Genomic DNA, 15,209 nt, shown 5'->3' on the forward strand with positions numbered 1-15,209 from the left:
ACCTAGCCTTATAATTATAATAATAAGTCACTTTAGTAAACAGTATTAAATAAATATTAGACTGATTAGCTAATTAGGAATAGATTATTAAATCCTTTAATAATCTAAGGGATAGATTATCTTTTTTATAAATAATCTAGAAACAGGATTATCAGATTATTAAATAATCTAGCTAGGATAACTAGATATATAAGTTGCATTTATATTACTTATTTAGATAGTTTAAATAGCTAGTTATTAACACCACACTATAGTAATAATATAATTAGATTAGAATTTAGATATTTACTGCAAGTATTACTAGCTATATAATAAGACTGCCTGCAAGTCCGACCTGGCCTACTGCTAAACATAAACACAGAAAAGGCATTCTATTTAACCCTAAGTGTGATCTTTCCACACTTAGTACCGAGCGGCCTGCCCTTTTACAGGTTCCCCAGAACCGGTTCGTCACAGATATACGACAGGTGCTTCAACGGTGTCTCCAACGTGGAAGCAACAATACGGCCGAACGTCGCAGCGGCTGGTGTTCTTTCGCCATGGTCTCTAGAGTCGTCGTGTTCCTTTTCCGAGCTGTCTCAATTGCTCTTCGGAAAAGAAAAAGCCATCATCCTCCTCCTCACTGTCCTCACCGCTGTAGTCTGTTTGTATTTTTAACGTCAATCCAGGTTCCGATGTGTTGTCCCAGTCCGTGTACTCAATCTCATCATCGTCTACAACGGTTACTCTCGAATCGTACCAGAGCCCGTCATACTCAATCTAGTCCATTACATGGTGAGCCTCCCGATCAGTCGGTTATTATACAGCGCATAACCTTGGAACGTTTCCCCTTGCGAAGTTACGTACCTGTATCTTCTCACTAACCTTTAGTGGATTGGTGAACACCTTCAATGGGCCTAACAGCGTACAGTTGAACTCCGGTATGGAGCGACTTGCGAGCATATTGTCGTCGCTTACTATCGTTTTGAACGAAGTTTTGAGAGGCTTCGTGGAGAACACAATATCCTTCGGGCCTCCACTCGCCGTGACAATATACTGTCCTCCGAAACATGCCTTGAACTCGGTGATGCGAAGGTCAGAGCTCCAAGCATGACCGCCTGCTTCCAGCTCATATTGAATAGACAATGCAGCGCCGAGGCAAATGTTGCCAACAGGACGCACTCGCCTTGAGAGATTCTTGCGCTCAATTTGGCCAGTTTGAAGATAACGGACATGTACGTGAACGTCTGGGGCGGTGTTGCTAAAGCAAGAGAAGAGAACATCGCTGCTCGAGTCTATAACCTCTCTCTCTGTGAATATGCCAAGTTCTTCAGCTGTCGGAACTGACACGATCTGTGCAGATGTCCAGCCAATATAATCCGAAGGTGACTCAATTGTCGCTGGCATAGGTAGGTCCGCGGATTCTCTTTCGCATTCGATAAGCGTACCATAACCTGCTGCTTCAAGTGCCAATCTCCTCAATGTCACAGACAAAGAACGTCCTTGAAGAAGGCTGAAGTAGTCTTGGGGCTTGACGTAGCCTCTGTGCAGTGGATCCAGGTAAGATCGAAGAGCTGGGAGCCAAAGTGGCCGGATGGTCGGAAGACAACGCGTGCCAGTGTGATCGATCGTAAAGCGTGTCCCTCGTTGACGCGAAAGGTCAATGTTGCCGGCGTGCAGAACGGCAGTAGGCATCTGCGTGAAAATAAAGCACTTCTCCGTCTCATGTACGAACCGCGCCCAAGATACGTATAGGGTCTGTTAATGAGTGGGTAGGTAGTTAGCATTTGCATAGCTACGAGAGATTCGACAAGTGAAAATGGTCGAACGTCCATACCTCATATCGCAGCATTGAGGGACTGATTTCGTCCTTTTGAAACCGTTCTTTCCAGAACGACACTCCTTCCGGATTCTGGGCTTGGTATTCTTCAACAGTCGAGGTATCGGGGAACAGAATGGTCTCCTGGAGCCGCTGTCGAAGATATTTGCATTCCTCCATGAGATTTCCCACCAACCGGTCGATGTTAGGAAACTCTGTACTGATGTCTAGTTCGAGCAGATTTTCGGGACTGGCTGATGTCTTTACAGAATCAGTGGACTTGACAACATCCTTCCCAGTTGTCCTTCCTTGTTGCGCCCTAATATCGTGTATAAGTACAGTAGAGACTGCAGTATATATCTTCTGAAGTTGCTCGGCCTTGCGCTGAACTTCGGATAGAAGGTCGGGAATCTTGTTGAAAGCTCGTATCCTCTTGACAAGCTTCTTGCCGCGTGCCCCTGCCGTGTCAGATGCAGTTGTCGTCCCATCAAGGTCAATCTCCAGAACCTTGGCGCACTTTGTGCATAACTGTGCAATACTTTGTAGGATGTCTAGAATATTGATAAATTCGGACAAATTGGTCTTTATAACGTCCTCACTAATGGAATTCTGAAACACCATCAGCAGAAGTTTCAGGTTCGTGGTCAAGAGCTGAAGATCTTCAGCGGCTTTGTCAAGCGAGTCCAGTCGTGTCTTGATTTCAGTCCCCAACTTGATGAGAATCTTCAACGTCGAAATTATATCGACTGACATGACTGAAATATGAATGGAAGCGGCGAACCAATAATTGAGACTGCGAAAGGTTTGTGAGAATAGCCTGCAAGGTCTGCCTTACCCAGAGCTGTATGTAGGAAGTAGAAACGCGAAAATACCACGACCACACGCGATAACCCGGGGGGCTGAGTGGCAATTGGCTAGAGGAGAAGCTCTTTACGTTACACCTGGATGCGCCTTGGCTGAATGCTGTAATCGTGTCCTTCGCAGAATGAGGCGATGTCTCAGCATTTGTTTCTAGCAAGTCGCTACATATCAGCGCTTCTGTTCTTGCTAAAGTGCCCGGGCATCTAGCCAACCTCAAGTCATCTAGGCAATGCCGGAAATTATTAGATTCTGAAAGGGATGATCGAGATTTCATAGAGATCCCTCTCTTAATCACAAGGTGGTTTCGGTAAAGCTGTTGCGAGCATTGGGCACGTAACTAGGTAGTAAGCTCTGCATACCTAGGTAGTACATACTTGCTCTCCGTCCTATCTACTGTGCGACTGTGACGAGATGTAGTACGACTCCACGAAGCTTTTCGTCTGTGGGGCGGCCAACATTACCGTTTTTTACCTTATTAGATACGACCTTGGGTACCCAAGCTGTGGAAGAAAAACACCGGACTGGCTGACACCAAAGTTGGTGCTTTTTGTATGGCGATCATTCCGGTGTTTTCTTTCCGCCGCATGGTGCCGTAGGTTCTCTATAGGTAAGGAAAACGAAACGTATCTCGACCCCACCTTTGGCGAGCTGTGCCTCCTCATGGGAGGAGGCAGACGCGTTTATGTAATCGAAGCTCTGGCCGCCAAGGCTCGCATGATTATTTCTCTTCCATTCTGATTCTATCAGTTCGTGGTCAAGACGTCCATGTCCTCCAAATCAACATCCAGAGCCTTGGACGCCAGGTGGAAAGTACCAGAGCAATCTCATCTTTATTGTTGCTACACGCCAACCGACCCCTAGCCAAGGAAATGGAGAGCTGGCTCACGAAATCTGGGGCGGTTGGCTTGGGCGACTTGGAGCTTGCCGAGTTTCCAGTTACCGGGCGCGGCGTCAAAACACTGCGGCGTTTCAGCCAAGGGGAGAGGATCCTCACCATTCCTTCTGACGTTCTTTGGAGCGTCGAGCGTGCATACGGCGATTCCCTTCTTGGTCCAGCTCTTCGCTCTTCGTTGCCTCCGCTATCCGTCGAAGACATCCTGGCCATATACATCCTCTTTGTCCGGTCGCGCGAGTCAGGATACGATGGCCTTCGAACTCATGTGTCAGCGTTGCCTAGTAGTTATTCTTCAAGCATCTTCTTTTCGGAGGAAGAGCTGGAAGTTTGCGCTGGCACTTCTTTATACACCATCACGAAGCAACTTGAGCAAAGGATTGAAGACGATTACAGGGAGTTGGCCGACCGAGTGCTTGCACAGCATCCCGACATTTTCCCTCTCGACATGTTCACCATTGAAGATGTACGTGTACTGCGCCTGGCAATAGATGCTGTCGATCCACCATTTAACTTTGCTTGTGCCATTTGTCTCTAGTATAAATGGGCTCTCTGCACGGTATGGAGTCGTTCGATGGACTTTACGCTGCCTGATGGAAGTTCGATCCGAACTTTGGCGCCCTTTGCGGATATGTTGAACCACTCGTCTGATGTCAAGCAATGCCACGCCTACGACGTCAAGTCTGGAGATCTCTCCATCCTGGCAGGTAAAGATTACGAGATCGGAGATCAGGTATGTTTGGCATGTCGTCTAAGAACTCTAGTATAACTGCTCACCTTGAGACTGTTTCCCCCAAGGTTTACATCTACTATGGGCCGATTCCGAACAACCGTCTGTTGCGTCTCTATGGCTTTGTTATACCCGGTAATCCTAATGATAGCTACGATCTCGTTCTAACAACGCACCCCGAGGCGCCGTTGTATGAGCAAAAGCAGAAGCTCTGGGTATCGGCCGGGCTCGATTCGACGACTACCATCTCGCTCACGCTGACCGATCCTCTCCCGATGAATATTCTTCGATATCTCCGTATACAGCGCGCGGACGTTTCAGGGCTTGCTGCCTTAGCCCTCCAGCAGATCGATGGTACAGACGAGAAAATCAGCGATTCAAACGAAGTGGAAATTCTGCGGTTCGTGGAAGAGGCGATTGGCAGTCTTCTCGACGGTTTTGCGATCTCATTAGAGAGGCTGGAAGAACAACTGGCAGAGGGCGTTTATCCAGTTGGAGGCAACGCGTGGGCGGCGGCGCACGTTAGCGTTGGCGAGCAGCGGGTGTTGAGATTAGCGAGAGCGAAAGCCAGGGATTTGCTAGCAGCCGTGGAGAGCGGAAGAGAAAGCAGATCCCCGTCCGCACTAGGGAGATGTGCAAACTGCGACAAGGGTTCCGTGCCGCTGATGTTATGTGGGAGGTGTAAGTCGGTCATGTACTGCGGACGGCCATGTCAAGTCGCCCATTACAAACAACACAAGGCGGCATGCCGAGGTACTGCTCCAAAGGATTAAGAGAGAAAAACGATACTAGGTACGTAGGAGAAGAAACACACAATAAAAAGAGTGGATCAATATTCAGTAACCCATAACTAAAAAGTACTATGTGTGATTTATATATATGCGTTTATAAATCTATATAATACACTTATCCTATTTCTGCAGGAGACTAGCTAATATCATAAGGCAGAGCTACCTTTATATGCTTTTACTTCAATTACTTCAACCATGATGATAGTTAGACATATTCAAAATGAGTCGGTGTAAACATCAGTCGGTGGTCCGCAGCAATTGTCTTTAAGCTAACATTAACATGAAGAATAAACTCCGCGCACATGCTTCACTAAAAGGGACTGTAAAACACAATATAATATAGACAACATAAAGGAAAATAGCTCGCGCCCTTTTTCTGCCAGTACTATTGTACGCATTTTACTTGCTCTGCTGCAGGATTATGGTCAGTGGAGTTGCATTCGAAGTAATCACAAACGCCATTAGAAGCTACCCTAACTTCCGAGTAGACGCTCAACGCAAGCAATGTTGCCACCAGACAGTATGTTTTATGATAACTGTCTTGCATCACGAGAACCCTTGCTTTACTATGGACAACCTAACCACGCAGCCCACCATCGCGATTGACAGCAGAGGAATATATAGATGTCCGTCCCGTCTCCGTATTCTCCTTATTCATAATACAAAGGTGAGATTATGCAACAACATCATCGCTGTTACAGTCCATACAACTGTCTATTAGCGGTTTGCCTTTTATCATCACACTCATGGATACTCATGTCCAAGAGCATTCTCATCCTACCAGCCCGCTCTTGTGCGCTGATCCAACCAAGACACCATCGGGCTGTTGTGTAGACGATGCTCCATCGCCCCCGCATCCCGCGGGCAAGTGAGCGATCCTTACTGGCAGTTCACATGGATGACTGAGCTGTAATGGCAATACGCCCGTGTGCAAACACCATCGCCGTGTTTGGCGGCTTGCGTCGGTTTCATATTGACTGCGTAGTCGAGCGAGATGATGATGTACTCGGTCGTTGGCATCTTATATGCGTAGCGTGCTCTTCCCCAGGCCGATGCGCTGTGTCCTCTTGGATGCCGGAAACTTGCAATTCCTCTTGCCCGGCGGCGGTTTTCCACTGCTGCTACCTAGTGTTGGATCGAGGCTTTGCTCTACCTATCGGATCTCTATAATGAACCTCTTCAGTGTGCTTTCCTTCACCGCTCCCTTTGAGAATGTTCTTCGATTCTTAGGCGGGCTCATTGCAGCGCTTCAGACAGTCCACGGACAAGCATGGTGTCCGAGCTTGTGTATTTGCAAAGTCCATACACGGAAGCGGACAGTAATCTTAGCCGGGGTGGTATGTACAAGTGAAGGTTCGTCTTCAGTTACTGGCTCCAAGGATTGAGATTTATCAATATTAAGGCAGAGCGCGCATGGCCGACTTCCCAGAGGATTGCACCGGCGCCGGATTTCCTGGCCAGCCACATCTTGGGTCGGGTAAAATTGAAGTAGATTGTCATGAGAGCTGAAGTTCCTGTTACTCCTCGTATAAACCCCGTCTGGTCGGGCATATACATCGCACTGGAAACTAAATTCCGAGGCTTGGAAAGGCATCGGAAACCAATGCATTGAAAGTACAAGTTCTGCGACAGTAGTAGCATGCTAATAGCTGACTTTATAGCCGTGTTATATAGCTATGTGATATGAAACGGTAGAGTGGAATCGGTATAAGATTACGCATGTATCCTAGGAAATTAGAGGCGGTAAAATCTTCTTAGAGTTTCGGTTTCGGCCGAGGCTCGAACAGTAGATACCTAGGCACTTAACGAGTCAGTTCAAGTTGTCGGATACGCATCCGATCTTCTGCAGGAGGTCTGCAGATACAGTGAGACATTCTACTCCAAGTTGCAACTATGGCCAAGCCAACAACACTGATGTTTATTCAGTCAAGCCGGGACACGAGCTTCTTGAATTTTCAGCGACAGATAATTATTCATGATATCCCGCCTTAGGCATGCAGCGAGCGGCGGCCTAAATGTCTTGGCTAATTCTCTCATACGAGGTTGTCGAGTCCAGCTTTAGATCATAAACCCCACTTGTGTGTGTATGTAGGGGGTTGCTTCCATCATCTCCAAAGCCGGAGAGAAAAAATCTTACAGCATCTAGTTGGGCCATGCGCGTTGCCGGGGCTAAAACCCGCTTAAATTAAGCTTGTAAATTAGGGTTGTTTTCAAACAGCCTCTTGTTCTTAGACCAGTTCTTTATGTTGTCGTACCAAGCTCTCTGAGTCGGCCCTTTGCCATTTTCCATTCATCATCACCATTAACAGCGCTTCACCGCGTCAAGATTCTCCTCTCTCGTTCTGCTACTTCAACGAACCGAAAATGCCGCAACTTTGCGACCTCTGTTACTCGCGCGATGAGTGCATGTCCGCCATCCACGGGTACTGTAACTTCCTGACGAAGCTGTATCTCAACGAGGCGGACATTGAACCTCCTGTGAAGGGATGGCCGGACATTACGTCCGCAACCATGTGAGGCGTGGGAAAGACAGATGGAGTGGTTACACTACTCCGCCATCTACCCTACGAGAGCCAAACAGGGACATACGCAGGATTCAAGCAGCAGCGTATTGCGATTTCGCCGATTGGCAGAAAATCGGCCGTATCTTGAGCCGCGGCCCGTCTTGAGCCGAAAACCAGAGGGTCGTTACCCAAAGTGCTTCTTTGTTTGAAGTCATTCCTCCTCACGCCATAAGTCTCACGGATGGTGGACGGGACAGTCCAATCTTCTTGATTGATACAGAGCTCGGCATTGCGCTATGGTACGAATGCTCCGGAAAAATCAGGTACAGCTCTTCGCAGGAGACAGTTGAGAATGACCCATACGATGAAGAGGACGAGGCCCAGGCCGAATGGCGTGGGGAGTGCGCTGCAAGATCGTGTCGGATTTCTTTGAGAGTCTCTAGGACCAGTTTCTCAAGTTTCAGTTTATCCCAATCAATAATCGCTTAGTCATAAATGTCCATACTACTCTTGGCTATAGGTCAGCTGGGATGAGGGAAATGCTACAGGTTTCTATAGGGAGTACGGGCGGCCGGGCGTGGGCAATTATCGCAAAGTAGGTTGTCTATACGCGGTGGAAAAGACCCTGGAGGGACATTATCATGGTGCTGCGGATAGGTAGTCTCGCTAGAGAAAAGGTTGCTGACTTGTCGTCAAGATGTCTCTCGTCTGAGTTACGTAGTATTATAAAAGGGTCTACAACAGCCGCACGTAAGTCCACAACAATTCATTTAGGAAGAAAACCAGCTGCACCAATAACTTGTCTCCATATACTTGCATGCCATCTATCGGCATGAACAGGCTTCACATCTGGTCTCTTGCACTTAAACAAGCGTCTTCGGGTGGAAACTCTTCTGTTCTCTCTGCTGATCCTTCGTGGGGTTTGCGGTTGATGCTTCTGCCTGGATTTCTTATTCCACAGCGTTGATTTACAAGTATAGAGATGGAAATAATGCCTAACCATTTGTTTCTGTTGTCGGCCAATGATGATATATGTCATTTGTTTCCCAAGACTCTTTCTCTTCTCTACTCCTGAGAAGTCGCTGGGCAGTTTTGAGGCGTTCGTAATGTCTAATGGTCCCAACATATGTTGCAAACTTAATAGGCATCCGTTCACGCTTGATATATGAAACTGTAGAAGCGGTCTGCAAGATTGAAATTACTCGTGAATTGGGAATATCACTACAAGTACGGCCCTGGTGGCCGTAGCTTGGTGAGCTCTTCAGAACACATAGCGGAAATTAGAATTCTCCTTATCCGTCAAGTCCTCCCAAGCGTGTACCAGTCGCTCGTCTCGAGCCTCGCGCACCCCAGAAGCTGCTAGGATGTCTCGCCTCTTATTCTCCCTTGTAAGGTAGAGTCGCAAAGCAAGAAGCACAATAACGAGCAAGCTATAGCACCCGAGATGGGTAGCAAAGGCAATGAAGTATCGAGGTGCATCCCAGGCCAGGAAGACTTGGGGGCCTGCTAATTATTAGCAATTTGCTCTGATCTTGTGTTTAACAACTCACCAATCGCGTTGCCGGTTGCCCATGAAATGAAGTTGAGGGCTACAGCTGCACTCTTCTTGGTTTGTCCGGCAACATTCCGCGATAGCATAGACAGCGCCAGCGTTTGAGCCGCCCAGAAGGACATGGTAATGTTGTAACATACAACAAGACCAATCTTCTGGTTTCTGGTATCAAGGGGAACTGTCATTAGACAGATGGTGCCAATGAATGACCTAATTTGAGGCTCGTTTAGTTGCTTCGATGCCCGCAGTGATTGTTGAGCAATGAGGTGACTTACGGAATGATGAACGCAGTCATAATGTAGAGATTTTGGTTCGTGCGTTTGACCAGCCATGTTGAACCCAAAAGCACAATGATGATATAGAAACCGAGGACCATGGCCAGAAGCTGAGTCTGCAGCACAGTGAATCCCATGCCTGAGATAATGATACCCTGGAATGCGCCGAGTCCGGAAGTGGGCAGCGTAGTGCAAAGCTGGACCAAGCAATAGCCCCAGATCTGAGGGTCCTTTAGCGCTTCGATAAACTGGCTCTTCTTCCATTCTCGGTTCTGAATGCCCGTCTGGTTGTCGCGAACTCTTTCGACCATGAGGCGCTTTTCTTCTTCAGTAAAGCACTTGGCCCGCATGGGTGAGTCGGGCATCCACCACCCAACGAAGAGACCGAAGACAACAGAAACGACCCCGTAGGTGAGAAACAGCCACTTCCATGACTGCAAAGGCCCCGTGGTGATGAGGCTGAAGCAGTAGGCCAAAAGGCCGCCAACAATTTGTTGAGCGCCATTCATCATGTACCTACGATCGAGGCAATTAGCCAGCTATCGTGTACAACTCTGCCATTGATGGTACCATACCAGTAGGCCACTCGCGCAGCTTGCTCCTCTCGTCTGTACCACATTGCAGACAAGACAACAAATGATGGTTGACACACCGACTCGAAGAGACCAAGCAGCGTCCGCACAACGACAAGGCCGGTGAAGTTGGTACATGCGGCAGTGCAGGCCAACACTGTGCCCCAAGCCATGATATTGAAGCTGAGATACTTTGCAATCGGGACTCTGGCAATGATGTAGTTCTGAGGGTACTCAACGATGAGAATGGTGATGAAGACGCATGTTGTTAACCAACTATACTGTATCGGCAAAGTCGGGTTAGCGAATGAATGCATTGACACGTTCGGCTTGTGTAGCAACCCACGTCCTGGCCAACCAGATTGGTGTCGGCCTTGATACCCATAATCGAAGCAAAGGACATTGTCCCCTTATCAATGGCCTGTAGGAAGTACGTTGAGATCATGACTGTGAGAATACGCCGGTCGATCTTGCGGCGCAGTTCATTGTTCTTCTCTGGGCTGATGGTGATTCTGGCGTCCGATATGTACTGAGCGAGCTCTTTGTCTACTCGCTTGTAGTCAGTGTGATCTTTCTCAATTTCATTAGACAAGACCGCTTCAACATTATCCTCGATTTCATCCACGCTCGGGCTTGACTTTGGCGGCGACATCTTTAAAAAGGAAGTGGAATTCTCGCCACTCTCTGCTCAAACGCCGCCGTGAGTGATTCAAAGATTGCAAGGCTCGCGTGCTTGTATTACTGATCGCAGGCGCAGGGGAAAGCTATCGTTTTATTTTATTCTCATGTCCAGTACTGCGGCAGGCCGACAGATGCCAAGAGCCTCACCCCGCAGATTGGAACTGAAATCTGGGGTCACCCCAGAACTAGCAGCCTTCCCCAGGCTCTCGTGGGAACGAGTTCAAGACGCGTTACGCTGGTGAGCAGACGAAGCTGCTTTCAGCCCTCGCTTCGATTTACACCGAGCCTGAAGGGGTTGGCGTACCACCACAATCCTTCAAGAGATGGATTACTCACGTCGTGCCCTCGAACTAATACCTAGTTGTACTGTGCATGTGTTTTCCCGTGGCGTTTGCGGGGCATTTCGCGACTAGAGGCAGGCTATGGGAAACCCCAAGATTCCGCGCGGCTAGTTCTCGCTTCGAAATGAGCCGAGCCGAGCATGTCAATTCGCAGATATGGGGGCTCACCGACGGGTGATCTCTTCCGAGCAAAAGGTTCGCGCTCCAACCTGCCACAGGCTCGCAGCAACTTACATAAACAGCCAGTGGATGGCTTTCGCTCGCGTACCTGACAGCATCAGTCTGTAAGGTTCTCTTGGCATCTATTGGCGCCTCTGATATTCCAGGCCGATTCCGGCCATAGGCTAGCAGTTATGCCGCTCACCGCTCATGGATTCGACTCAAGGGAGATACACTCCAAAATCCAGCTTCTCATCGATGGACTCGTCAACATTAAGGACGAGACGGGGGAATTTCTCATGACTCTCGCGGATGGCCGCGTGATAGACACCAAAGGATGGAATGACTGGGAGTGGACGCATGGCGTTGGGCTCTACGGAATATGGCACTACTACCAGACGACGGGTGATGCCAAGTATCTCCAGACTATAGAAGATTGGTTCACGGACCGGTTCGCCGCAGGTGGCACAACGAAAAACATCAACACCATGGCAGCCATGCTCACTCTGGCCTACGTGTACGAGAAAACAAGGAAGCCGACGTACCTCCTCTGGCTTGACAGCTGGGCGGAGTGGGCATACCACGACTTGGAGCGAACAAAATACGGAGGCATGCAGCACATTACATACCTAGAGGAAAATGACCAACAGCTGTGGGATGACACACTTATGATGACCGTGCTGCCCCTGGCCAAGATTGGGCTTGTTTTGGACCGGCCTCATTACGTCAAGGAAGCGAAGTACCAATTTCTGCTGCACATCCAGTATCTGTTCGACTGCAAGACGGGTCTCTTCTTTCATGGCTGGTGTTTCAAGGATGGTGGCCATAACTTTGCCTCAGCAAGATGGGCACGTGGAAATAGCTGGCTCACTATCGTGATTCCAGAAATCATTGAGCTATTGAACCTGGCTCCCGATGATCCGTTGTGCGTTCATCTCAAATCTACGCTGGTTGCCCAATGCGAAGCATTGAAGGCTTTTCAGTCACCCTGTGGGCTTTGGCGGACCCTATTAGACGTGGCAGAAGAGGAAGGTTCATATCTGGAAGCCAGTGCAACGGCCGGCTTTGCTTTTGGTTTGCTCAAGGGTCAACGCAAGCACTACCTGCCTAAAGAGTACCAAGATACTGCATTCAAGGCAATTCAAGGCGTTTTAAACAACATCAATCCCAAAGGCGAATTATTAAACACGTCATTTGGAACAGGCATGGGATCGGACTTGGAGTTTTATAAGAAGATTCCTATTACCCCCATGCCCTATGGGCAGGCAATGGCCATCTTAGCTCTTGTTGAGCTCCTGAAGATATTCGTCTAGTAGTACTGCAATCTAACAGAGAAGTCCGTTGAGCTGGTATTTGACATATATCCTTGTTTTTTCAATTTAACCAAGTGCCTACATGTCATGCATATTGACCGAGGATCCATACTCTTATTATACTTTATTAATTCTCCTGCAATAATGCGCTTCCACCTAAGATTCTATTACCTAGTAAGTAGGTAGCTATATACTAAATAGACCAAGTATAGAGTACTTTCATCTCTCTATAACACAAGTTATTTATATATAAATTATTCTGGGGTATAGGGCTCAAGCTCTTTTACTTTAATAAGTGAAATGCCGTGCTATGCCCTTATATTGGCTGGTATATTATAACGCAAGAAACGAGGAGACAATAAGTTCCGCTGTTTAAAGACGCTCTAGCGATAATTTCAGCAGACTTTCAAAACTGCAGAAAAATGAATCACGCTTAAAATAGTATGGTCTAGATAGAGTCTGGCATCGAAAACCTAAGGTGCGCATAAGAAAAGTCGGCGAGGTGTTTAAGCGTCAGCGCTCTTGTTGCTGAGACACCCCTGACCAAGCTATTGCTAGGCTCGTCTTGGACCCGACCTCCAACATCTGAGAATTGGCTATGAGGATCAATAGAAGCAGATTGAAAGGATTTGCCTTGCTTGTGCTAAATACTCATCATCATTCTTCGATTATTTGATAATGCGCTTGATGTCCCGAATTATCTCGTATCGCAACACGCCAGTGTCAGCTTATAACCGCACGTATCATAAGGTTTCGAAAGCCCATGGGCTTACAAGATTACTATTGAAGGAGGATTTACCCAAGGCAGCACTCAGCTTGCACTATTCTCTATTAAACAACAGTAGGCTCGCAAACTACTGCCTGACTTATACGAGGTAACATCCTGATAATAGCCAGTTCGGCTGTATTTTGCAGATTACAACCTCGACACTACTAAATTATTTATATCTATAATAAGATTCTAGGAGAACATAAGTAGTAATAACCTGCAGCAGGTTATAGAGTGGGAAGGTTATATGTAAGTTAATATAGGATCTATTATAACGTATTAAGGACAGTGTACTAGATGCAATCATATACAGCGCCATCTTCACTACAGAGGGACTGACGATCCTGTCGTTGCTTCCTAGAGCCATTTGCCTCCTTGTTATTTTGCGGCCGATGCACCGCTATTGCAGGAGTTAATAGCAGAAATTTCATTCACCCTAGAAAACACCACGGCACCAACCGTCACAAAATTAGTAATCGCAGGAAAGTCTGCGTCTTAATCTAGTGTTACCTACCTACCTAGGTACCCATCTTGCAAACGACGAGTGGTCTTCGCATACCTATTTTGCCTAAAACAACTGATGTGCTCCTCTAATAGCGGCTCTCCTTCATCCAATTGGCCGCAATATTGCGCCGTTACGCTTATAATTACTCTTGTCTATAAGCAATTAGGACTTGATTCTCCTCAAATATGTGGAATCTCTATTTGTTGTTAACATCGCTTGGCTTTCGGAAATGATTCATGCCCCGCCTTATAGAGACGATACTACGCTGATCGGATAGATATTCGTCCCGTAAACATTTTCAGTTTCCTTTCTTTAGGCCGACTTCCTTGCTGCGAAGGGCATATATCTCGCTCTTAAGGAACCTTAATCTCCACGCCCTCAGGCAACCGAACCAAGAAAACCATTGCTTCTTTCCATATTTTGCATTGTGTTGAGTCATAAGCTGCCACAACAGAGGCGCTTCATCAAGATGCAGAAAGCTGTAAGTAACTATGATGGGTTTCCGCCCTGCTTCCTTTTCTCTTTCCTTGCGTGTACTCGAGTAGCTAACGAGACTGGATAGCTTTTCTATATCCTTTCCGCCTGTCCGGCCGTCTTCGCACAGATCCCCGTGCTCTTTAATTCCTTTACTGACGGAAGATGTGCTGGTGGCGTGGTAGTCGGAACTACTGTTGTTCAGCCTGGCGATTGCACCAGCTCCACGACCGCGTTCGCCAGTGCTCAATATAGGGGTATCCAATTCGACAACGTGGAGCAACCTGTGGAATTTTACAGTGACGAGAACTGCGTGGATCAGATCAAGGGAGTGTCAGTTGAGGTAGGAGATGGATACAACTGCTTTACCTTTAACGATGGCCGGGCGAAAAGCGCAAAGTGGGTTGCGTGAGGGTGTGAATTAGCGACCAGTTTCCCAGGAACTAGAGCTTTATTGCAGGGAGGAGATTCATATCCTATAAATATACCTCTTCCTGCCTTAAATAAGTTAGATGTTTGAGTTACTATTATAACTTCGTGATAGACTGTGGTTGAGGAGAGATTGTAAGTCGAGTCACGCTACTCGGGCTTATTGTAAAGGGAAGGACTAAAAGATCCCGCATCCTCGACCCAGAATACAAAGAAGGGAGCTGTAGGAGAAAATAATCCACCTTGTGAACATGAAGCGTTAGTGGGTTTTGGTTCACCGCCTTATGTAAGTAACAATAGTAAAAGTGGTAACGATAAACTGTCGGCTCCCGTGGCAGGCGTTTGTTTAAACATACCTACAGACTTTAGTAGCATTGCCGAATTAATGGGTCTTTCTCTGTAATCATGAGCGGGGCACGTGTAGAATACGATAGGTGCTTATGCTGAGGGATGTTCCACGAAATATTTGCGTGTATATTTTGAGAGTCAGTCCTGCACTAAGAATAGGTGAAATTTTTTCTCCATCAACATCTATTGCCATACGCTGTGATTCTTTCAGAAGA

General features: G+C 47.4%; 6 protein-coding genes across 6 annotated transcripts; 4 read left to right on the forward strand and 2 right to left on the reverse strand.

Annotated features, from left to right (window-relative positions):
* Positions 1-1,774: 1,774 nt before the first annotated feature.
* CCMA1212_007560 (uncharacterized protein) lies at positions 1,775-2,551 on the reverse strand (the record flags this gene model as incomplete). The annotated part of the gene is made up of 1 exon (XM_073704727.1): positions 1,775-2,551. The coding sequence occupies one exon, from the start codon at positions 2,549-2,551 to the stop codon at positions 1,775-1,777; it is 777 nt and encodes a 258-aa protein (XP_073556634.1).
* A 977-nt stretch (positions 2,552-3,528) lies between these two features.
* CCMA1212_007561 (Histone-lysine N-methyltransferase setd3) lies at positions 3,529-4,966 on the forward strand (the record flags this gene model as incomplete). The annotated part of the gene is made up of 4 exons (XM_073704728.1): positions 3,529-4,017; positions 4,090-4,284; positions 4,350-4,802; positions 4,877-4,966. 4 exons carry the CDS (start codon positions 3,529-3,531, stop codon positions 4,964-4,966), a joined length of 1,227 nt encoding a protein of 408 aa, XP_073556635.1.
* Positions 4,967-7,381: 2,415 nt separating this feature from the next.
* CCMA1212_007562 (uncharacterized protein) lies at positions 7,382-8,237 on the forward strand (the record flags this gene model as incomplete). The annotated part of the gene is given in 4 exon segments (XM_073704729.1): positions 7,382-7,585; positions 7,602-7,715; positions 7,771-8,011; positions 8,097-8,237. The coding sequence occupies 4 exon segments, from the start codon at positions 7,437-7,439 to the stop codon at positions 8,235-8,237; spliced, it is 645 nt and encodes a 214-aa protein (XP_073556632.1). The 5' UTR covers positions 7,382-7,436.
* Positions 8,238-8,837: 600 nt separating this feature from the next.
* Positions 8,838-10,627, reverse strand: CCMA1212_007563 (uncharacterized protein; the record flags this gene model as incomplete). Its single annotated transcript, XM_073704730.1, has 5 exons — positions 8,838-9,079; positions 9,127-9,338; positions 9,404-9,919; positions 9,979-10,256; positions 10,322-10,627. The coding sequence occupies 5 exons, from the start codon at positions 10,625-10,627 to the stop codon at positions 8,838-8,840; spliced, it is 1,554 nt and encodes a 517-aa protein (XP_073556633.1).
* A 723-nt stretch (positions 10,628-11,350) lies between these two features.
* On the forward strand, positions 11,351-12,469 carry CCMA1212_007564 (Unsaturated rhamnogalacturonyl hydrolase YesR; the record flags this gene model as incomplete). Its single annotated transcript, XM_073704731.1, has 1 exon — positions 11,351-12,469. One exon carries the CDS (start codon positions 11,351-11,353, stop codon positions 12,467-12,469), a length of 1,119 nt encoding a protein of 372 aa, XP_073556374.1.
* Positions 12,470-14,212: 1,743 nt separating this feature from the next.
* CCMA1212_007565 (uncharacterized protein) lies at positions 14,213-14,629 on the forward strand (the record flags this gene model as incomplete). The annotated part of the gene is made up of 2 exons (XM_073704732.1): positions 14,213-14,224; positions 14,306-14,629. The coding sequence occupies 2 exons, from the start codon at positions 14,213-14,215 to the stop codon at positions 14,627-14,629; spliced, it is 336 nt and encodes a 111-aa protein (XP_073556721.1).
* Positions 14,630-15,209: the final 580 nt, after the last annotated feature.

Source organism: Trichoderma ghanense (genome assembly GCF_004382785.1).
Source record: "Trichoderma ghanense strain CCMA-1212 chromosome Unknown scaffold_10, whole genome shotgun sequence".
Classification (NCBI taxonomy): Eukaryota; Fungi; Ascomycota; class Sordariomycetes; order Hypocreales; family Hypocreaceae; genus Trichoderma; species Trichoderma ghanense.